At 39.6% G+C, this 25,096-nt stretch overlaps 1 protein-coding gene across 2 annotated transcripts in view; it reads left to right on the forward strand.

Annotated features, from left to right (window-relative positions):
* Nucleotides 1-25,096, forward strand: part of LOC309688033 (cGMP-inhibited 3',5'-cyclic phosphodiesterase 3A-like) — a 69,899-nt gene that overhangs the window by 36,045 nt on the left and 8,758 nt on the right. Inside the window, exons 2-14 of one of the 2 annotated variants that reach the window (XM_082503453.1) lie at nucleotides 9,280-9,525; nucleotides 14,467-14,612; nucleotides 14,686-14,801; nucleotides 14,919-15,162; nucleotides 15,403-15,479; nucleotides 16,166-16,362; nucleotides 16,629-16,700; nucleotides 18,458-18,595; nucleotides 18,844-18,955; nucleotides 19,834-19,941; nucleotides 20,553-20,752; nucleotides 21,720-21,923; nucleotides 22,621-22,782. In XM_082503453.1, the coding sequence (XP_082359579.1) occupies nucleotides 9,280-9,525; nucleotides 14,467-14,612; nucleotides 14,686-14,801; nucleotides 14,919-15,162; nucleotides 15,403-15,479; nucleotides 16,166-16,362; nucleotides 16,629-16,700; nucleotides 18,458-18,595; nucleotides 18,844-18,955; nucleotides 19,834-19,941; nucleotides 20,553-20,752; nucleotides 21,720-21,923; nucleotides 22,621-22,782 (2,022 nt within the window). The remainder of the gene's footprint in view (nucleotides 1-9,279; nucleotides 9,526-14,466; nucleotides 14,613-14,685; nucleotides 14,802-14,918; nucleotides 15,163-15,402; nucleotides 15,480-16,165; nucleotides 16,363-16,628; nucleotides 16,701-18,457; nucleotides 18,596-18,843; nucleotides 18,956-19,833; nucleotides 19,942-20,552; nucleotides 20,753-21,719; nucleotides 21,924-22,620; nucleotides 22,783-25,096) is intronic. The other variant, XM_082503454.1, reaches the window with a different exon arrangement.

A 25,096-nucleotide genomic window follows, 5' to 3' on the forward strand; every position in this document is an offset into this window, starting at 1 on the left:
TCTCTCTCTCGGCTCTCACCATCTGCCTTTATGCCTGATCTGCCTGCATATTTTCTAACTGTCTCTCAGGAGAGGGCTGGGGGATGGGGGTAGAGAGGAGAGAAAACTGTTATAGTGGGAAGTGGTGGATATGGGAAACCTGAGGAAAAATCCTTTGTGTATCATCTTCATTTGTGTGGAAAGAGTTTGAAACTTGTATTTGACTTGAATGTATATTCCCATGGTTATAAAATCACTTGACATATTATTAGGTACACTTTGGTAGTACCAGTTTGGACTCATTTTGCATTGAGAACTGACCTAATTCTTTATGGCTCAGATTCAACAAGGTGCTGGAAAGAGATTTTGCTCTATATCTGGACACACACACACACACACACACACACACACACACACACACACACACCCTGCTTCAAGGTAAGGGTTATGGGTATGCTCTTCTGCACACCTTGGTTGTAGTGAGCGGATGTTTCAGTTACCGTTGCCTTCCTATCAGTCATTTTCCTCTGACCTCTTGGCATTTTCACCCAGAGAAATGCCTCTCACTGGATATTATTTCTTTTTCTGGCCATTTTCTGTAAACTCTAAACTAAACTAAAGATCGCTGAGCGGTAAAAATCCCAGCAGATCAACAGTTTCTGAAAGATTCAGACCAGCCTACCCAGACCAACAATCACGCCACCATCAAAGTCACTTAAACCACCTTTCTTTTCCTTTCTAATGTTTGGTTTGAACTTAATTGGTCTTTAGTTTTAATTGCTGCCATGTGATTGGCTGCTCAGATATTTGCATGAACCAGCAGTTGAACAGTGTCATAAAGCGGTCCCTGAGTGTATATTTACAGTATATACATAAACTATGAACCCTTTGAGGTCAGGACTTAAAATCACACCAAAAATAAAAGGTAAAAAAAAATTTCTTTGGAATTTTTTGAGCACTGTGGTGTTTTTCCTTTTTGACCACATTCTATGTGTGTCAGTTCAAATGCAATGGAGAGTGGTTTAACCTTTAAACACTGATGATGCAGTTTGACAAGTAAACCAAATGAGGATCTCTGTGGTTTCATAGGAGCCTGGCATACACAGATCTCTTTTTATTTCTCTGTGTACATCACCAGAGTCCAGTCGATTTGTATTCTGTTACAGTGAACTCAGTTTGAGAAAGTTTTATGACCCATGTTTCTATGTGCACTACATGCTGTCTCGGTCTGATCCCAAGGCAGGTTCTTGTACATGCATACCTCTGTGTTTGTGTGTGTGTCTTTATGCACATCTTCATGTGTCCACTGTTGATTTACTCATTGACCATTGCTCCCCCAGTTGTAGCCTGTGGCCCTTCATACTGGGAGAAATCCATAAACTCCTTCCTCACCCTTACACCAACATGTTTCAAAACAGATCTCTGTAGCATCCATCAGCTCAAATTCTTTTGCATGATGTACTGAATGTACTAGCAAATGCACAGACATAAAATTTGATTTTCTAATCTAAATTCATTGCAAGACAATAAATTAATCTAGGAAGTTAAATATCAGAGAATAACATTGCCATAAAACAGCTACATCATGTCTCCGTGTCTGGGTGGGTATCTACAGGTGCACACAAATTGCTGGTTCTACTATGTCACTCCCTCTGTGACATTAGCTCAACAACTCTATTACTGCCAGGTAAGAGGTGAATGTCACAATAGCAGGATGTCATAAAGCTCTGGAGTGGTCTAATGGGTTTTGTTCAGGTTGAGGTAACACATGCACACTACCGCGCACACGCATGTACAGACACATGCTCTTCCAGTAAACTATCACCTACGTCCTTGTTGCATTTACTCATCACAACTCCTGATGTGTTTGAAGAGCTAATAGATTTTGTTTAAAGAAGCAAATTTTGAGAATCAGCTGTCACTTAGTTGGAATATGGAGGGGTGCCTCTCCTGTTGCTGTCTCATCTTGATCTTTTTTTCCTCTGGACCAAAAAATAATTGAATTAATAAAAATCCTCAAGCGGGTCACTCACGAGCCCGAGATATAAAAATAACACTTTAAAGTCCAACCAAAGTGAAAAAGTTTGGCAGGGATACAAGCAAAGTGGCAAAAGCAGAGGTTGCTGCCAGTTGTCAAGCCTCGCAGCCTCAGGGGGCAGGCAGATGGGAAGGCTTATGGATGGAGTGATCATGTGAGCTAAATTAGCTTCATGTGCTGCCATAGTGAGGAAAGAAAGATACAGAAGGAGAGGGGGTGGGGGTATAGTGGAAAATATTGTTCTTTGATTTGTCTACATTAGTAATGATCTAGTTTTTAATAACCATGAGTCACTGTTTTATTTTCAGTATTCTCCTAATTCTAGTAAATTTATTATTATTATTATTATTAGGGCTGAACGATTATGGAAAATAATCTAATTGCGATTTTTTGCCCCAATATTGCGATTGCGATGCGATATGCGATTATTTTTTAAGGTCTTTGTCTTCTGTATTATTAAACAAAGACAAGCAATACATCATATAGTATGGCCAATACTATATTACATTAATTTTAAACTGTTCTTTCCTGGAAGACAGACCTCTGTTATGATGACATGAGGTGATGCATGAATTGATGACTGACATTTTTATTTAACTTCTTCAATCACAACAGTATATTTGAACATACACAATAGTTTATTTTTAGCTTACAAACATCTGAGCATAAAGTGCTGACAAGGAACCCTGGTGTAAACATTAAAATGAAAGTCAGTACAATGTGCAGATTGCAGAAATATACAGAAACAAAATCAGTGGCTTTACCACACTCAGTTTTTCGACATCTGTGAACTACTAGACAGTCATTCAATTAAAAAATAATATTAAATAAATAAAACTAATAAATAAAAAATACACACATCTTACTGATCTCTGCAGTCAGTAACATTACACATAAAGTGCAAACATAATAGCAATTGTATAAACACACACACAAACACACCTTTAAAATTTAAAGGCGTGAAATTGGACGGTCTATACTTTTGCTAGGAGTGTGTTGGAAATTTGGTAATTGAGTGTTGTGCAGTGAATTGTGCCTACAGTTTTGCAAACTCAGTGAGTGGTTTTGCTATAAGTCTGAATAGTTTTAGAGATTGTGCTACAGGAATCACAGTTAGGGTTTAAGCATTCAGAAAAAACTGTAATGTCAGATAAAGTTTGGAACTCTATTACAGTTTTTTCTGAATGCTTAAACCCTAACTGTGATTCCTGTAGCACAATCTCTAAAACTATTCAGACTTATAGCAAAACCACTCACTGAGTTTGCAAAACTAAAAGCACAAAAACTGCTTTGCACTCAGTTTGCAATTTTGTAACACACACTTTGCAAAACTGTAGGCACAATTCACTGCACAACACTCAATTACCAAATTTCCAACACACTCCTAGCAAAAGTATACACATGTATGGCTATCATTAACACTAATTTGCCAACTGTCTGGCACACTTTCACATGTGAAAACTTTCTTAGATAATTAGTTCACTTTGCAATCAGCCTAAGCACTATAATACAGGTAAGCTGTGTGTGCGGAGTACAATGGAGGGAGCAGAAAGAGTGAGAAGTAGAGGAGGCCGAGGAAGAGGACGTGGAGGTGAAGAAGTAGGATGAAGAGGACGACAAGGACAAGGAGGAGCAAGAGGAAGACGAGGAGGGGGGAGAGGAAGATGAGGAGGGGGGAGAGGAAGGGTAGGAAGAGTAAGAAATAGAATTGCTGATGACATCAGAGCTACAATAGTGGACCATGTCATCAACCGTGGAATGACCCTGAGGGTAGCTGGCCAACGGGTCCAGCCTAACTCGAGCCGCTACACTGGAGCAAGTACCATAAGGACATCTTGAAATGAGAATCGGTTAGTACAGTCACTTCGCACAAAGATTTGTAGCACTGCCATATGCCAATGAGAAACACACCAATACCACTGATGTAAAAATACTGAAATTGTTACTTTACAGAATTGCTAGATGACCAGATGCTGGGGCAGAGGAAGCATGTTCACTGCAGACCAAGTAACCCATATAGTCATTATGGCGATTGCAAATAATCCTATACTTGGAAATAAACACTTGTGTTTGTTTTGATGTGTTTCAAGTACACCAGTACTTGAAGTTTGGATCCCTCTATGCTTATGGATCTATGACAGAAGTATGAGCTCACACTGACATAGCCTACCTTGTGCACAGAGAAAGCAAAAGCCAGATGTGTTTTGTATTCATACCATCAGTGTGCAGTTGGCGCATTGTGTGCTTAGTAGATGATGGCTTGTGTGTGCTGTTTGATACGGAAACACCATTTTTACGAAGGTGTGAAGAGTTAATCTAGCTTAGTTAATCTTGCTTTTGCAAGAGAACTACAATGTTTTGATTATTGGGTGACAGGTTTTCTTATTTGTGTGAAGAGTTTTGCAAAATTAGCCAATGGTTACAAAAAATGTGCTTAAGCAATCAGAAAAAACTGTAATACTACTCTGCTACTCTATTACTGCTTTAGCAAAGCACTAGTGACTTTTACTCTCTCTGAGTCTCAGGACTTGCTAACCCTGCTCTGTTACTTTGTGTGGTCTGCTACTTTTAAATTGCTGTGGTTCCCAAACCCTTGCAATAACACCACTTACAGTTGATAGCTAGGAGGCATGAAACTTAACAAATTGCAGCTCTGGCATCCTATTAAGGACCACAGTTAAATCAGTGAGTTTTTTTGAAATAGCCCATTCCCAGACTGCATGACCAGGTTCTAGTTTATACACGTGTGGCAAACACAATAGCTTAAAAAGTTTGGAATGAATTCTGACAAAACCTTGTAGAGGTTTAACTGGCTAACATCTACAGACATCCACAGATGACAGTATGATGGTAGGTCATTATTATTTGTTTTATATATAATACAAAAACTACCAGGACTGAAATGAATAGCAACAGATTTTGTTCTATAACTTTAACATTATCCTACTGATGTAATTTAATCAACAACAAAAGTTGGGTCCTTGGTATTAAAATATAGCATAAGTGTAAGAAATAAAAGAAAAGGTAGTCTTCCACACTTGACCTGAACTTTCAGGTCTTAGATCAATTTCTAAAAGTGCTCTGGATATCAAAACTCAGTACTACAACACACAGGCTGGTGGTTTAGGGACAAAATATGAGAGAGTTTGAATCAAAAGTAAAAAATATGCAACACTTTGTTACATATTAGTATTTGACAATTTCAAGTATTAAAAGCTGGAAAAGTTTTTCTGTTTTAAATCCTATATAGAGACCCTCTGTTCCCATATCACCAAACCCCAAACCAAAAATCTGCAAAAATAACTTAAGTATTTAAAAAATGACAAAAAAAAGAGTAATATACATCCTCAACCGGACCAAAATATAAAACAGTTATTTGTGAATTATGAAACACTACTAGGTCTATGTCTCTCTGTTCTAATTGCCTTTTAGTAAATGATTTAATAATTGATCCACATATTGATTCATTCTGCCTTACAGAGGCCTGGTTACAACAGGATGATTATGTTAGTTAAATGAATCAACACTCCTGAGTTATACCAATGTCAGAATCCTCGAAGTACAGGCCGAGGAGGAGGAGTAGCAGCAGCAATCTTCCACTCCAGCTTATTAATCAACCATAGACACAGAAAGAGTTTATATTCATTTAAAAGCCAAAGACTTGGCCTTGTACACCATATACCATAATTAGAAAATGGCAAAAAATAGTTTGGTCCCACATTCGCTGTTGTGATTGGTGTGGGGGTAGGGATAGGCTTGGGGCGTCGGGGGATTCCCCAGGAGCGTCTTCCTTGGAGGGCTCAATCCGGGGTTGCGGTCATGGCCTGTTAAGGGCTCTTAGGTGATGGTTTCCTCGTGGCTGCGTGCAGCGGGGATAGGGGAGGGTCTGTGCTGACGGACATGGGTTACTGACCTGGTAGCCTGGCTGCCCCTAGGTGGGTCCGGGGTGGGCATGGGGTTCTGGGGGTGCTCCGTCTCCGGGCCGGGACCCTGGCTGGGCCTTGGGAGCTTGTGTCCTGGTTGGTGTGTCACCGGGGTTGTGGGCGGGTGGGCATATTGGAGCTCAGCCCTGGTGCGGGTTGCCACCGGTGCATCAAGCCACCTGAGGGTCTCTTTAACTGATGGGAGAGGCTGTTACATCTTTGCAGGAGGTCTCCTCTCTCCAGGAACTCACTCTGCAGGTGGGGGAGAGATATAAGAGAGGTGGAGGAAGAACTCAGCCTGGGTGTCTATTGTCTTGTTTATTTATTTATTTAGGACAGTGCATGTTAATGAACATAAATGTAAAAAAATAAAAATTACATGAATGTAAACATACCAGATTATAGCCAAGGGCTAATTTCCATCTGTTGTCCTTAAGCATAAAAATAGACATAATAATTCATAAAAAATTCATCATTCATTCATAATAAAAACTCCATCACCAAACTTACACATACACACCATTGTGTAGTCTGGGAGATGAGTGGATGATGGGGTGGGTGCAGTTTTCTCTGTGGTGGGGTTGGATGGGCTGCCCCTGCTGACCTGGGCTCCAGTCCGGATGGGCCTGGGCCCCCTTGCCCTGGTAGGTTCCAGAGTGTGGGGGTGCCTACTGGGGTCAGCGGGGGAGCTAGCCCCCAGGGAGGGGCCTCTGTCCCCTTCTGGCTGCCTGTGCCACAATTTTATCTCACAACTTAGACATTCACATTACTCACACTCTCATTACACATACATATAGGACCTTGGGGGTGGGCACGCTACACGGCATCCAGAAGACCGCCAGGGTGTACGACCTCACCTCTGGCGCCGTTGCCCACCTCTCAATTTTAAATACACGTAGACATTGAGGGCTATCGGGAGGGGCTATGCGCTTACCTGCTGCTCTCTGGCAGGTAGCTCCATGCCCTCCTGGGTATTAAATGCACCTTAGAACACACATGCATCAACACTACATATGAGCGGGCGGAGGGAGGTTTGGAGTCTTCATACACCCCCATTCTCTGTTGCCTGTTGGGGCGGGGGGCTGGGAGGAGGAGTTGGCCATCCGATTGGGGTCTGGAATGTGGGGCCTCCCTGCTGCTGCGGAGTCCGGGCGGTCTGCTTCTCTCCACCCCAGGGAAGAGGGTAACACTACCTGGGTCTGGGTGCAGTTTCCCCCTCTAGGGGCAAGAGTACCTAGACCTGGGGTATAGAGTGCGCTTGGGGAGTGTGATTGTGTGTACAGTGTCTATTTATGTCTGTCTCCACATTGGATGAGTGCTGAGTATTTGCATATGAGAGCATGAGGGTGGGAATGGATGTTCGTATCTGTGTGTGCCTGTTTGTCTGTGTCCATATGTCAGGTCAGGTATCAGACGCCACCTCTCTAGGGACTATCATCCACTGATCCACTAAATCAGTTTCTATCTGATTTCTGGCACTATATAAATAAAATTGAATTGAAGTGATCTTTTTGAAATCACAATAGAATAACATTTTATTTAGACAGAGACATTAAATAATAATATTTAATATCAAATCTTAGTTTGGGGAACTGATCCCTGCAAGCATCAAAGTTTAACTTTTTCAGCCCAATTATTTAAGATTTTAAATTATAAAAATCTTTAAGATTTTTATCTTTTGCTTTTTTATCGAAAGGAGACATGTCCAAAAAAAAAAAAAAAAAAAAGACCAGTAGCTAAACAGAAAAGGTACTGATCCTTCACAGGTTCAAAAGCATTATTTTATGGCACAGATCATGTAAGCTTCAGTGAAGAGACACAATACTCGATCACTTCTACATCATTTAAAAGTAGAATGGGAGGGAGAGCCTTCAGTTTTCAGGCCCCTCTTCTGTGGAACCAGCTTCCAGTTTGGATTCGGGAGACAGACACTATCTCTACTTTTAAGATTAGGCTTAAAACTTTCCTTTTTGCTAAAGCATATAGTTAGGGCTGGACCAGGTGACCCTGAATCCTCCCTTAGTTATGCTGCAATAGACGTTGGCTGCCGGGGGATTCCCATGATGCATTGAGTTTTTCCTTTCCAGTCACCTTTCTCACTCACTATGTATTAATAGACCTCTCTGCATTGAATCATATCTGTTATTAACCTCTGTCTCTCTTCCACAGCATGTCTTTATCCTGTCTTCCTTCTCTCACCCCAACCGGTCGCAGCAGATGGCCGCCCCTCCCTGAGCCTGGTTCTGCTGGAGGTTTCTTCCTGTTAAAAGGGAGTTTTTCCTTCCCACTGTCGCCAAAGTGCTTGCTCATAGGGGGTCATATGATTGTTGGGTTTTTCTCTGTATCTATGAAGCGCCTTGAGGCGACTTTTGTTGTGATTTGGCGCTATATAAATAAAATTGAATTGAATTGAATCTTTTACACTATACAGTCTATTTCCTTAAGCCATTCACTGACAAAAAATAAGCATCTTCTTTAGGAACTAGTCTTCTTAATCTTTTGATCTTTAATTGTTGCCTTGCATCGTTTAATTATGGCATTAATCAAAAAAGCTATTTATTTTAACTTTTCACTTAATTAAGCACAGCAAGATTGGTGAATTCTCTCAAATGTCAGTTCTTTATCTTTCTCAAGGCTCACTTTATTGCAGACACTGCATTTTGCATGCAGAGAATATGTACATGTAGAAACTGCCTTGTGTGTGTGTGTGTGTGTGTGTGTGTGTGTGTGTGTGTGTGTGTGTGTGTGTGTGTGTGTGTGTGTGTGTGTGTGTGTGTGTGTGGGGTGACATGTTTGGTTGTGTGATGGAAACTGGTATAAACTAAAGAGAAGCTGATTAACCGATGTTGACATTAATGGTGGAATCCATGACTGAAACAACACGTGGCCTACCTTTGACACAGATGAGCCTTTGGGGTTTATCAATCAGTATGTTGAATCAATAATAGCTAAATATAGAACAAAAGGTGGAGGGGTAGGAGGAGTGGGGCTTGTTAGTCAGTTTTCAGGATTTTGACCACTCTCATTACTTATTATTAACCTGCTGTAACCATATAGTACAATCGTAGGCTAAAGGCAATTGTTTCATCTTATTTATTTGCTTTATTTTATTTATGCTTTATGCTCAAAACACACACACATATACACACAGACAATGGTTGCGCTGCTGTGCAACCACAGTATACAGACAAACATTTTTCCATTCTCTTTTAGATAAAAAAACTTTAGTATGCATCAGTGTGTAAAGACTTTTTAAATCCACAACATGACTGTATTACACAAGAAAAAATGAACAATGGATTATTAATTATTCACCTTTTCTCTCATTTTGTCTTCTAGTCATCGGGCACCAGTGTGGTGGTGGACATCGCAGTGATGGGTGAGGCTCATGGTTTGATCTCAGACCTGCTGGCAGACCCATCATTGCCCCCTAACACCTGCAGCTCTCTGAAGGCTGTCAGCAATCTCCTCAGCACCCAGATCAACCTCCAGCCACTCCACCGACCTCGCACCCCTGCAGACACCCACACCTGCTCTGACTCTGAAGATGGGCCAGAAAAAACAGAGAGACTCGCTATTCCAAAGGTTATTGCTTGTCTTTCTAGAAAAGTTGAGTTTGTGTAGTTCTGGCTGTTTTGTGGAATTTTACTTACAGCTAAAAACAAAGTTTTGTCTGGTCTTCCAAAAGGAGAAGAAGAATCACTACTATTCAGTGTAAGATTTACAGTTATTGTAGATACATATGTTTAACTGTTTAGTGTGCTAGGCAAAGCAGATAAACGTGAATAGAAAAGTCAGTGCCAGTGCAAATTGTAGACACAGTTCTAAACCATAAATGTTAAAAGTAGGCTCAGTGGCTCACACAGTTTTTAGGTTACTGTTTTGAACACTTGTGTTTGTCCTGTTGCCGTCTTGTTTTTCTGCTTTTTATTTTAACTGGTTGTGACAATGCTTGGATAAAATATAAAAATATGTATTCCCCAAAGGTTGGTAAAAACTTCCTTTTTTACTTTAGTCGCATATTTATATTTTTTACAGATTTGTCTACAAACACTGCTCTCCAAGCTGTGAAACGTGCAAGCTAGAAATGGAGACATGTTTTTGAAACAGGCTGCAGAGCTGAGCTATAACTGTTTACTTTGAAGGCAAAGCTTGTTCATTTCTAATTTGCGTCACATATTTTCAAGTTTTGCATACCACTTGGTTAGTAATTTGCAGGTTTTTGTAGACAAACATGAATAATGACAGGCAACCATGGCAACCTGCTAGCAACAAAACCAATCAGGGAGCAGTTTGTGGTGCAGCACCTTATTGCAACTAGTTTTACCAAGCAACAGCCAGAAAACTTTGGGAAACACATTTTTCCATAGGAACCAGTGCTGAACCAATAGTCAGCTCAATGTGTGAATAATCTCACACGAGAAACCTCAGTTAGCTAATGCTAGCTAAGTAGCATGCATAGATAAAAGTGTGGGGTTTTCTTTCTTTTTTTTCCTTTTTTATCTTTGTTGTGATCGTAGTTTTGGGTAGAACGGGACTAAAACAAAAGTAATGACAGAAAAAATTAACAGCCTCCAGCTTTGGGTGTGTGTTTTAGTACAACCAAATGCTAAACTATGGCGTTATTTTTGTGCCACTATTCTGAGCGCACGTAAAAAAAAAAAAAAATGGAGCGCATGTAAAAACATTTTGCAGGTGCATGTGTTGCATTTTGAGGAGAAATTTATTTTGAGCAAAGAAAAGCTAAATTTGAGTGAACAAAATTAATTGCTGCGTGCAAAAAATGTATTTTAGTGTTTGCTATTATCCATACACACACACAATAGCAGCCCCTCTTGCTCAGTTTTTGCATTTGCGCTCGCTCGCAATGTGTTGCTTGCGCTCTCAACATTTCTTCCCGTGCGCGTTCAACTGTTTCTGTACACAGTTATATTTGTGCCACACAACCAGCCAGTCACAGACTTGGATGCAAAAAAAAAAATCGGATTGGTCTCAGATTGAAGAAGTCACTTCAGTCACAAAAGTCACTTGGATAAACTTTTGGAGATTTACTTTCCTGGATGATTAAGAATGCATCAAGACATATATATGTATGATTTGTATCACCTTCATGTTTCCCTCTCACCACATATCCAAACCAATATCATGACCAGCAGCTTTTACAGCTGTGACTCCAGCAAACATCAGCTGATACTAGAAAGTAATTAAATAAATTCTAACAACAGCTGATCAAGCTTGAACGTGCTGATGTTGTTTAGCGCAAAATCCGCTGGTTTCCTCTTTCTGTCGCAAAGTGGGCGATAAACAAACAAGAGAGACAGGACTTGTGGCAGAAAAGCCGATCAGCTGATCATTGATCAGTTTCATGATTGAAGTAGCAACAGGAGAGGGAGGGGAGAGGATGAGAGAAGAACAGGCAGGTGTGCAGCAAAACACAGAATAACTCCAGCTTTGTGTCTTTTTTTCATTCTAGCTGAATTGGTTAATCCAACCTTTCGTTGTTTATACCGTTACAAAAACAAGCAAACATAAAAATGAAAAGTCACCATCGGTCCAAATGTATGCCCAATGGCCAGTCCAGCTATGCGGTCAGCTGGTGGGTAACAGGCATCTCCGAAAACGTTTAGAGCACTTTTGCAAATATGCGATGTCTTGATAATTCGAGCAGATATTTGAAGTTTACACAGCACCATTCTTGCATGAAAATATCTTTAAAGTTTATTTGTGACCCAGAAAGAGTAATATTTCAAACTCCGCCACTCTGTGTTCCTCCGCCACTGCCTCGTTTGAGTTTTGGACGAAATGGATTCTGGGATACTGCATTTCGTCATTTTGAACTGATTGGAGACCAAAACAGCCAATCAGGGTTTTTTGCATCCAAGTCTGTGATTGGCTGGTTTTGTGGTACAACTATAACGGTGTACAGAAAGAGCTGAACGCACACGGGAAGAAATGTTGAGAGCGCAAGCAACACATTGCGAGCAAGCGCAAATGCAAAAACTGAGCGAGAGGGGCTGCTGTTTGTGTGTGTGTGTGTGTGCATGGATAATAGCAAACACTGAAATACATTTTTTGCACACAGCGATTACCTTTGTTCACTCAAATTGATCTTTTCTTCGCTCAAAATAAATTTCTCCTCAAAATGCAACACATGCACCTGCAAAATGTTTTTACGTGCGCTCAAATTTTTTTACGTGCGCTCAATTTTTTTTTACGTGTGCTCAGAATAGTGGCACAAAAATAACGCCATACTAAACAAGTAAAGGACGATCTAACAAGGAAAGATACATGCCCAGCATTATATCAATCACAAAACAGCCTCCCCCTATCTAAAAAATGTCTTTATTATCTATATTGTGAATATTCACAAAACTAACACTGAAACATGTGACTGATATCATAAACCTATCCAGAAAATGAGTAGTAAGGGCATGAGGAATAGCTCAAGTTAGAAAGAGAGTATTTTTTTCATATAAATCTTTTTACAAGAGGACTCATCTGCTGTCTGTTAGAAATAATGTAGGTTCAAGGCACTTTGCATTGGCTTTACTGTTCAGATTCGTAGACAGATTCATCCTTTATGTATTCTTTGTTTGTTTTAATTTCAGGGTTTAGAACCCCACTCAAAGTTTATGCAGAAAGATGAAGAAGTAAAAGGTTTTCATTGCTATATACTAGTGATGCTATTGATTGTACCTAAGCAGTGATGATCAGCAGATCACCCTAACCTCAAAGGTTCATGGTTGCCCATGAATAACCAATGAATAGAGGGACATACAAAAAATGAAAACTGGCATTACTATAGTTATGCCAGACTTATTATACTTCCCTCTATTATATTGAGTGAGTAAAGTAAAAAGTATTAATAATGTGCTCATAAAAACACAAAAATATTTAATTATATTTAAGCTATGTTTGTTTAGTTGTATTGTTGTACACACACACACACACACACACACACACACACACACATACAGGTATTTACCAGGTATGTCTCTTTTGGCACATATCAGCGATCTTTTCCATTTCCTCCCTCACTGCTAGCCTGGTGGGGGCCTCTAAGATAACTAACAATGACGCAAATTCTTCCAGGGGGCTTTTTAATGTTTTACAAGGCCAGTGCTTCAAAATGTATGAAGGCACTTAACGTGAGCAAGGAAACTAAATAAAGTGTGTGATGCAATGCAGGACGGCCTACCAGGAAAGTGACTAGCAGCTTTAACAATGCCTGAGTGCACTCAAATGCCTGAGCCATGTAGTGGAACTCAATGAGATGCTGCCTCATTTTGGCTCACTGGGGATTTGTGAGACTGCATGTGGCAGTGGGTAATGTAGGTGATTCAACTCACTTGCACTGGCCTGTTGTATGGCTCTGAACTAAGGACAGACTATTGGTGACTGAGCTACAACTAAGCTTTGACCTTGCACAGCGAGACAGCAAAACCCTGTTTTTTTTCTTAAAAGTATGGGTACAATTTGTAGGTTTTGCTTGTAGTTCTTATTGAAAGTGTATCATTTGGCTGTTTATGTTATCAAGCTGCTACTGTTCAGGATATTTTTCTAATATTTAGCAACTTCCAGCTTCTGAACTAGCTTGTGTTAAACAAATTTTCTCTTTATATTACTCCTAGCAAACTTTGAAAATGGTTAAATTTTTACAAAGTTACTATACGATTTTATAAGATTGGCTCATAACTTATTTTTTATGCAGTGAAACCAATTTTCAAGTTTTTTTGTCACTTTTTCAAGCTACATTATTGTTGCATGAAGATGTTTCAGATATGCCCTTTAAAGTGGAATACCCCATAGTAATAATAAAATTTACAATAGAAAAAGCGCCAACAGCCATTCTCTCTCAGCCCACCCTTTTCTCTTTTACTCGCCTCCTCAGTCATTCGTTCACACTCTGCTTGAGATCTTTGAATAGATTAAGTGCCACAGAGCAGAGTGAGCATGTGTGTATGTGAGGTTATCTGCTTGAGTGGATGCAAGTTTATTTTAGAAGAACATCAAATGTGATCCTCTGCTGCCCTCTATATTCTGCTGTAAATGTGTTTGTGTGCTCCCTTCAGAAAAATATGAGCTCATTAACTGCGTTCAGCTCATGGATTTACAGAGAAATGTCTAACACTGGGTTGATTAACACCATGGGGACGTGGTGCATGTCTCCCTTCTACTCTCTTTCACAACTGTCAAGTGTGCTCAGTGTGACCCTGCTTTCATCTGTATCTGTGGCCTCCACCTACAAAGCCGTTCCCTTTTTTGGGGTTGCCTCTCCGGTGCACCGTTGTCACTTTCATTTGCACCAAAGTGGGTGAAATTGATTCACAGTGGTTTATGCTTCCTAACTGAACGCAGTGATATCTCTGAAGTTTGACTGATTTTGACCACTGTGACGAAGAAGCATTCTCTTCATCATTTTTAAGCTGCGTTTTATTTAAAAAATCCCTTTACTTTTTAGAATTTCATAATGTTGCCTTAGCTACTTACCATTAGGTAACATCTACATGTTCATCTGTATTTCAGCGTCTCAGGCGGAGTCTTCCCCCAGGATTACTTAGGAGAATTTCATCAACTTGGACCACAACCACATCAGCTACAGGGCTGCCTACCATCGAGCCAGGCCCTGTACGCAGAGACCGCTCAGCCAGCAACAAACACACTACAGAAAGGTAACACGTCTTACTCAGAAGGTTTAACATTACTGTCATTTCTTTATCTGACTTTTCTCCTCCAATAAACCAGTGATTTTTGGAACAACTCAGTGATGATGACCATCTCAAAGAGTCGCTCCATGTCTGCCTCCTGTGCTGCCTCTGTCACATCCAACCACCTGTACAGCAAACCACTGGGAAGACCAGGTGTGTGTCTGTGAATCTATTTTACTGCAGAGTGTAGAACATTTCAGTTATTTTGGGTAAAAACAAAACAAACAAACAAAAAAAGCGAGTATTGATTTACAATGCAATCTTTTTCAGGTTTCCCTCCCTCCAACATATCACCTCTGGGCTCTCCTTGCTCATCTCCTCCTGTCCAGGGCACTCCTGCCTCCAGCCCTACGATAAAAATATGTTCAGTGCAGCTTCCTGAGCCGGCTGGGCCACTAACAGAGCTAGTACCTGGCTCTGTGGCCCCCAAAAGCCACCACAGAACCTTAACTCACAGCCAGAGCGCTCCGAGCTCCACCACCACTCACTGGCGGCCTCCATCACTCTGCGGCAGGTAATTTACACGCTATCACATACTAAATCAGTTATTTACTTACAATATATAGAGCGATTCTGACCGCAGAAAATTTGATTGTACAATTTATGTGTCATCTGCGTGTGAGTGGGGGAAATTAGTCACGTCATTAGTTTGCTCTGAGAATAAAGCAACATCCAAATTACCAGATGAGAGAGATCAATTAGGATGGACCGGTGTGTATACTCTGAATGCTTGTGTCTCTCTGCTCTCCGTTAGCTGTGGCAGGCCGTACAACAATCGACTAAACAACGGGGTAGAGTCTGAAGACAAAGGAGACAGAATACCCCACCCAGGTAATCAAGTAAAAAAATACATATTTTTCTGTTTATTCCAGATACAAATTAGAGCACAACTGATATTTCAGCAGATATCAGTTGTTTGTCAATCTACTGGTGTCGGTATTTACAGCAGCCAATAAATGTAAATTGAAAAAGTAAAGAAGAAACAACAGAAACACCCTTCAGTTATATACAGTTGCATAGTTTACGACATTCAAGCAGAATGTAAACAAGAAATCCACCACTCGTTATGGCAATAAAAGAGTTTGTTTTTGACACAAATTTTAGTAAGGATTCATAAATTTGTTTGTTTCATGTGTCTGAAACAAAAACATATCGGCTTACATATCGAGGTCTTTTAAGGTCTCGACCTTAAAATAATCTTATATAAGGCAGGATCTAAATCAAGGGCGCTTCACCTAGGACAGCTGAAGTTTTGGACATTTGGATTTTGATTATGTTTTCATGGAGTCATTATAAAAAAAAGGTCTTATAGTTAACATTAACATAGGATTAACTCCAGTTTTTAGTTAAACAGAAACATCTTTGTGTTCTAGTGATAATGTATTCTCAACAGAAGAAACACGTCTGTGTTCACTTCTAATGTGTTTAGTCCTTTTTAATGTGTCAAATCCAATGTGGCCATAAGTACTAGTGTGATTATTAAAGCTACCTTTCTAAATCGTGTCATGTTTTTCCAGATGAACGCGCAGTAGCGTCATCAGACTATGATAGCACGTACGACAGCACCTATGAGACCAACCACAGTGACAGCAGCGACTTTGCACAGAATGAAGAGGAAGCAGAGGGAGGCAAGAAGCCTCCTGAAGCAAGGGAAGGTTGCAGGGAGTATCCGAATGACGGCATTGTTCTTCACCCTGTCCTGCTCTCTTCAGAGGTAGACAATCAGACCTCACTTAATGTCCTTCCCCCAAAATAATTTCATTAAGAAGGAATAATTGAATCGACAATAAGAGCAGCACTACATCATTTGCGAATTATGTGAAACCATCTTATGATGTCATGAGCTAGCTATCCTCTATTAAGCAGCAACTATCTTTGAAAGTTACTTTAAAAAAGCTGGTTTTGCTTTAACAATATAAGTCAATGAGGCATAACATTACGGTCACCTGTCTAATATTGTGTTGTTCCACCTTTTGCTAGCAAAACAGGCCTGACCGAAGGTGTGCTGTGGTATCTGGCAACAAGATGTTAGCAGCAGATTCTTTAAGTCCTGTAAGTTGCCAGGTGGGGCCTCGCAACATCCTACAAATGTTCGACTGGATTGAGATCTGGGGAATTTGGAGGCCAAGTCAACACTTCAAACTTGTTGTGCTCCTCAAACCATTAATGAACCATTTTTGTTTTGTGGAATGATGCATTATCCTGCTGAAATAGGCCAGAGCCATCAGGGAATACCGTTTCCATGAAATGGTGTACATGGTCTGCAGCAGTGCTTAAGTAGGGAACATGGATTTCAGTATCCTGGTGCCAGGTGTTCCAAAGTAAGCAACAGGCATTGATTTACAAAGAAAACATGACTCATCAGACCTTCTTCCATTGCTCTGTGGTCCAGTTTTGATGTTGTTGGAACTTTCAGCAGTGGACACTCTGACTGGTCTACAGCGATGCAGCCCATACGCAACAAATTGCAGTGAAATGTGTATTTCGAAGCCCTGCGACAGACTGGCGACCTGTCCAGGGTGTACCCCGCCTTTCGCCCTATGACAGCTGGGATAGGCTCCAGCGCCCTCCGCGACCCTGAAAAGGATAAGCGGAAGCGAATGGATGGATGGATGTGTATTTCGAAACCAACATCAGCATTTTGAGTTACAGCAGCTCATCTGTTGGATCAGACCACACTGGCCAGCTTTCACTCCCCACATGCATCAATGAACATTGCCCGCCGATGACCCTGTGGCTTGTTCACAGCTGTTGCTTCCTTGTATCACTTTTAATAGATACTGACCACTGCAGACTGGGAGCACCCCACAAGTGTCATAGGTAGGACCCAAACGTGGGCCTCACGGAGCACAACGTGAAAACTCAAAAACAGGTTTATTGCTTTGAAAACTTAACCAAAACATGAGGCAGGAACAAACCATCTAAACTGGGAAAAACATGAGCAGGAAGAAACACACTTATCTGACTGATGTGATGGGGGAAGCAAAACTGAACATCATACACACGAGAATGAAAAGAACTAAATAAAACAGGAAGTAAAAACACTGAGACCACAACTAAGACATGTGAACTTGACACAGCGATTGGAGAATAAACACACAGAGACATGACTGACTGGGGGGATGAAGAAAGGGAACAAAAACATGATAACTAAACACTGACTTACCCAATAAGGAACACAGACTGGAAACAAAGAGAAACTAACATAATCAAACAAGAAACTATGAACCACAAATAGACATAATGAAACTCAGAGGCACTAGGAAAAAATGAATAAATAGAAGACTATGAAGCTCCAAACCAAAACTCATCTTAACCAGAACGAACCAAAAACCCTATAGAACAGTGAGAACTATAATACAAAGATAACGAAAAACAATGAGAAAAAAGACAAAAGTGTGGGTCGACGAACCAAGGATCATGACATCAAGAGCTGCAGTTTTGGAGATGCCCTGACCCGGTCTTGTAGCCAACACAAGTTCGCCTTTGTCCAACTTGCACTAATCCTTATGCTTTCCCATTTTTCCTGCTTCTTATGTAAAAGGCTCACATGGCCCCTAATATATCCCACCCACTAGGAGGTGCCACGACGAAGAGATAATCAGTGTTATTCTCTTCACCTGTCAGTGGTCATAATGTTATGCCCGATTACTGTATGTCTACAGAGTGCATTAAGTAAACCAATATTCCTACTGTTGTGTCACTGTGATGACTGAAATTTTTAAGTCCTAAAGGTTATTTTACCTTACGTCCAAATATTTCTTTCACCACCCTGAACTTCTCTTTGTTCACTTACCTTTGCCTGACAGGACAAGCCAAACTTGGCCCCAGAAACTCTGTTAATGCCAGGGCTGGAGCCTCTAATGAGTCAGCTTAACAACTGGAACTTTCCCATTTTTAGTCTTGTGGAGAAGACTCACGGCAAGACGGGCTGCATCCTCAGCCAGGTAAATACTTTGTTAGTGAGGAAATGTTGCAACTTTAATGAAAACAAATGGTCATTAATTCAATAAACAGGAACTCATATTGTTGAGATTACATTTGCAGTAGACTTATGTAATTAGCAGCTTAACTGGATAAAGATGTTAGCTTGTTAATGCAGGTGGTGGAAAAATGAATTGATTTCTAATATGCATGATTTGATATCCAGGTGATTCACTGTAGTGTGTGTTTTCCTCATGGTGGCATCTCCCAGGTTTCTTATAGGCTGTTTGAGGACACAGGTCTGTTTGAGACCTTCAGGATTCCTGTGCGAGAGTTCATGAACTACTTCCATTCTTTGGAAAATGGATACAGGGACATCCCTTGTAAGTAGAAGGATCACATATTTAAGAAAAAAACAAAAAATGATCCATCATTACCTTTTGCTGCCACAAGGTGGATGTGTTGCTCATGAAATAAACTTTTAATAGCGTGTCTATTTTTCCTGCCTGCTGTTTACTGTGCAAATATATACTGAAAATGTGATGACACGAGCTTGAATTTATAGTGTGACAGATTAGATTATTTGAAGGAATATATTGTAAAATAGCTCCTAATCAAATACAAATAGATTTTAGCCTTTCTCTCAAAGCCTCCACAGGGTACATCAAGAGGGAATATTTTTACATGTTTGGGAATACTATGGATAAAGCCTACTTAGAGGCATCAATATCCATCTCATACATATGTGACGTTAATCAAACTATATCAGTCTTGTTGTCTATTTGTGACCCAGATTTTAAGCCATTGTTTGAATTGGCAGATTTACTCATAGCACTTCATTCATTATGCGAAAGACTGTGACCCAACATGTTTACAAGTTGTGTTCTTATTAAAAAACCTTCCAGTGAAACTTAATTAATCAAATCAATCAATTAATAAGTGTTTATTTTATATGGATTTTTATGTTACATCTCCATGTCTTCCATGGATTGTAACATTGTTTTTCTGTAAAAACGAGAGAAGTCGCTTCATCAGCCATGCACTGATGCAGTAGTAATCCATAGTATACAGTATACTTATATGTATACCAACTTTACATATTATATCGCCAATATATTTTAAAAGGACACTGCTTGCATTGAGGCCCAATGAGGTGACTACCGTGATTGAGGGTATTTAAAACTAGTCAAGCTGGGACTTTTCCACTACGCTCTTACCACCCACACTGTTGTGAATCAGCACTTCATTTTACTCTCCTCAGATCACAACCGGATCCATGCTACAGACGTGCTGCATGCTGTCTGGTACCTCACCACTCAGCCTGTGCCAGGACTGCCCACCCTGCTGACTGAGAACGGAGTACACACTGGTGCGCTGTCTCCTACGCATACATTAATCTTCCTGATATTTCATGCAAAAAAAAAAATCATAATTTTAATTCCCGTCTGCCAGACTCTAGCAAGCCTGTTTCCACGTTGGTGTAAATCTTAAAGCTTAAGACACTCATAACTGTACCTAGACTGTACAGGACAGATATTCAGTCAGAGGATCAAAGTGCATAGATTGAAAATTAAGCTGACAATTTTGTTATTTATGCATTAATAACTTCTGTCACGAGGGACCAAGCTGAATAATTAGGACATACATTTAGTCGTTCTCATGGGTCCTGAACCAGAGCTAATGCTCCAACTTAACTAGATGTCGTCCTCAATTTTTATTCATGCTTGTTTACAAGTTTTGGACGGCATCACAAGTGCAGTGTGATAGCAAAATTACCCAGATATTCCCATATTTATTTTTATTGAAAGTAATTTTTTAAAATTATTTTTTCCTCCTGTTTGGTCAATGGCAAGATACTAAAAGTTAGTGATAATGCTGGCATGTCCTGCAGAATGAAGTAGACTTGCAGGCAACATTTGAGAGGAGCGATCAGAGGTCAGAGTCACTGATAGTTTGCCTGTGTTGTCTCTTTGGATGTAGACTCACAGAACGGCATTACACCTGGTGCCACAGGATTCCTGGTGTCCAAAATGAACCCTGTGCTGCAGGAAGGCTATGGCTGCCTGGCTGGTCTTATCCCTGCCCTGGAGCTCATGGCCCTTTATGTAGCTGCTGCCATGCATGACTATGACCACCCTGGAAGAACCAATGCCTTTCTAGTAGCTACCAGTGCACCACAGGTAAATAAATACAGGAAAATGTTTGTGACCTGGAAGGCTTGAGGGAGGAGCCGTAGTGATGGCTGGATAGTGATCAATAAGACTGACGGATGGGAAAGTTCATTTACTGGGAAGCTAAAACTGGGAATGGAGTAGTGAAATGTCATCAATAAGGTCGCCCTGAGCGTTGTCCACATCAAGTTGTTGTGTGGATATTCATTAACCAAGTCCCTTCAGCAACTATACTGATCTTAGAATACTAACTGACTGAATTATTAGTTATGTGATAGTAATTAATGTTTTAAGGTAGATAAGCTCACAAAACTGAATGTCAGTAAGACGTCTTTTCATTAAGTTTATGTTTATGAAATGCTCCAGAGAGATGATAGGCAGCATATTACCAGTATTTGTTTATTATGAGCAGTGTAAACCTTTATAACGGTTCAGATGTAATTATGATGAGATAAGGAGTAATGTAAGCTGTCACATTAACTGCGCTTTGAGCTAAAATCTGCTTGTTTTGCTTATAATTAATATGAATGAAGCCGCTTATCCTGTTATCAAATGTTGTTACAAGAGCGTAAATGGTGTGAATATAAACGTACATAATGCTCAGACATGAGTACTGTTGTTAAAGAGCTTTAAATGAACCAAATACAAACATCAACATACAGCCAAAAGCAGATTAAGTTGTTAGTCTAAGCAGTTTACAGTTGAGACTGAGGCAATGCAGATGCTGCAGGTTTTAGGCAACATTATGGTAAAAAAGAAAGCCAGAATTAGCATCAACAAAAAAACGGATTCTTGTCAAAGTTTTGATTCATGTATGAGTTATTTTTATTTTTAGATTTTGGTGTACCAAATCCTACCTTAAAACCTAACATGTAATATTAAACATGGTTTAGTAAGCGACTCATTACTAAACTGGGAAGATTCATTCATTGACAGATATGAAATATTAATTTAAGTTTCTCCTTCTCCATTTTAGGCTCTTCTTTACAACGACAGGTCAGTCTTGGAAAACCATCACGCAGCTGCAGCTTGGAACCTCTTTATGTCTCGATCTGAGTATAACTTCCTGGTTAACCTTGAACACGTCGAGTTCAAGCGCTTCCGCTTCCTAGTCATTGAAGCTATCCTGGCCACTGACCTCAAAAAGCACTTTGACTTCCTCGCAGAGTTTAATGCCAAGGTAAATCAAATAAGCTACATAAACAGTATAAAACATGACCATCCATCATTCGTCTGTAATTACAATGCTGTTACTGACTCGACTTGATATTTGAATGCAAACTATGATGTGATATTTAGAATCCCCATTTAACAGTTCAAATTTCTAAATGTTGCCAATACAAACAAGACGCAGAATTTAAAGCACAGTTTTAACGATAAACATTTTAACGAGACTTTTTATGAAACTTTGACCTTATCTGACCTTGAAGAAGAGCTCAGAGGTCAAACGTGACACATTGTAAATCCTTAAATGGTACTTTCTATATATTGACAATACACGTTTTCCACCAACAACTTATTAAATTTTACCTTGAAGACCTTTATAATCCAAATTCTAATGGATTGTTAACGTCACAATAATCTACACGCCTACAAAGTTTTATTAGAAATCATTCAAAAATTTTGAGCTATCATGTATATGGACAGAAAGAGTGATACACACATGCAAACACTACCAAAATCATAACCTCCTTGAAAGAGATAATAAACATTTACTGCAGGCTCTTTTCATTTTTTTTCTGTAAAGGTCTCTTTCTGAAGTAACAGAGAATGTCTTTTTTTCACATTGTCTTAAATGCAAGGTCTATAAACCTTTCTACAACTAATCTATAAGCTCTGTTTTTGTTTTTGACAAAAACATCTTTCTAATTCCTTAGGTAGGGGATGAAGGAGTGTCTTGTATTGATTGGACCAATGAGAATGATCGATTGCTAGTGTGCCAGATGTGCATCAAGCTCGCTGATGTCAACGGGCCACTGAAGTGTAAGGAGCTGCACCTACAATGGACAGAGGGGATCGTCAATGAGTTCTATGAACAGGTATGTTCATGAAAATGTCTCCAATATATTCAGAGCGCAGTTTTGTTAAGTGTTCCCTTAAAAATAACTGCTTTCTAAATGTTCAGCATTTCACATAAAACTAACAAAACACAAAAAAACACAAGAATTATTTCAAAAAGAATTATACCAAAATATTCTTTCTTTAACTCTACACTTGCCCAAATCTTTAAATTTAAACAAAAAAAAACAACTTAATAAAATCAACCATTTATTACTTATATATCAGTAATGGTTTAACACAATAAAACTCTACCTAAAATCCAGTGTGATCAGACTGGATATTTTGCTAAAGCCTAACTTGTGTGCCAAAGTACAAGCAATTGCCAGATGCCAAAAACCAAATAGTTATACAAAAAACTTTGAAATACAGGAAGTGCTGTGATGCACAGGAGCGCCTCTAGTAGTGTTTTCACTGTCATCATTTGTAAATAAACCAAAGTCCTGTTAGGAGTGGCTGTTGCAGAACGTTTATTAGATCATTAATGAGAGATATGAGGTCATTTTTTTGTAATAGATTACTAACATAGTTTATGTATGATAAATATCTCAGTATTATTTCCATATTTCAGTCACATGAAAAATTATAAAGCTATGACAAGTTAAAACTATTTTACATTCAGGGATTAGGAGTTATTAATTGTAATTCAAGCTAACTTTCTGTACAAAAACAATACTTATTGTGTTTGATGTCACTGTTTTACTAACGAATCCTGTCAATATCAACCAATATCTTGTGAGAGTTAACCAAAAATGTTCTCATCTACAGCCTTATCAGTGATAAACACAATGTGATTTTCAGTGAAGGAAAATCCAAACACAGAACATTCACAGGAGTCAGTCAACATGACAAATAAATCCAGTGGGCAAAAAAGAGTAAAAAAAAAAAAAATCTAAAAACAGAGGTCAGAGTTCACACAGAAGAAAACAAGGCAAGACAGAAAACACAACAAACACTAAGAATTCCCGGAAACCTTCCAGATTCCTAATTTCTTTCTAAGTACATTCTTCATGCCTTTCTTTGAATCCTCTTAACGTCTTAGCCCTTCTGCCAGACATGTGAGTAGAGGAGGCGAGTAAGAGACACGGGGAGTCAGTCAAGGAAACAGGCATTTAACTAAATGAGACATCCTGGCTTTGGAGTCGGATTTTTAAAACAATGTCAAGTAAATATGATGTTTGGCATGGCGGCATCCTAAATTGTTTTGGTGCAGACCAACTACTGCTGTGTTTCATTATTTCAGATGTCATTCAAGCATAACAGTGTGCTTCACAACTTTATTATTGAGGCCATCTTTCAAATAAATTGACATTGTGTCAAGATATCATACCTTTTTCTTTTATCAAACAAATACACAAGTAGTGAACTGAACAGTTCCTAAAATAACTTATTTGTAGATCCCTCCTCCCAATGTGGTTTGTGTATTTCAGCAGTTTAGCACAGAGGTAACAACACTTCCACACAAAGGATACACCTGTTGATCCTTCGTTACATCTGCTCTGGCAAGCTTTCTGTCTCCTCAATCCTCTGTCCTTCAAATTCATTTTAGGAACTGAGACAGTCATGTAATGAGATTGCTGTCCAGGTCACAGGCAGGGGGACGGAAAAGACGAGAAAAGAGGAAAAGTCTCTTGACTACACAAAGTAGCAAGACAATGAGGCAGGGAATAAAGGAAACTGGGAGAGTGACATTACAGAGGTGACAGGAAATTGGAAATTAAAGCTAAGAAACAGACACAATGAACTAAACCTTTAAAAACTTCCAGTATGCATGAAAGGCATTTCATTTCTTGCCCCTAGAACATTTCTCTAAGGTATAAATGTGTAGCCACATGTTCCCTCTGACAATAACTGAATATTGAAAACATTTACTTATTAGCTCATGTATTTATTACAGCCGCTGTAGATGGATGCCTGGCAACAAATCCTGCTATAAACTCACAAGACCATAAAGATAACAAGCAAGGATTTTGTAGACAGCATAGCACTAATTTGAAAACTTTATTTATTTCTCAGCGGTACCCACAATATAAATTCCTCTCAAATCAGGTCTTTATGTTAGACATACAGGCTGGGACAGAAGCTTGTTATCACAAGGTTGCTTTGACAGCCACCAAACTTAGCATCAGAATGTGTATTATCTATTTAATCCTTTTTAATGAAGGGAAAACTCAGAGAAAGGATATCAAACCAGTGTTCAGCAGCGAGAAACCTCTAATCTGAACATTGCTGATTCCCGAGGAAAGCGACATGCCTCTCATGTCTGCTGCTTAGCATTCTGGTGTTCCTCTGGAA

This window comes from Aulonocara stuartgranti (genome assembly GCF_965226115.1).
Source record: "Aulonocara stuartgranti genome assembly, chromosome: 14".
NCBI lineage: Eukaryota > Metazoa > Chordata > Actinopteri > Cichliformes > Cichlidae > Aulonocara > Aulonocara stuartgranti.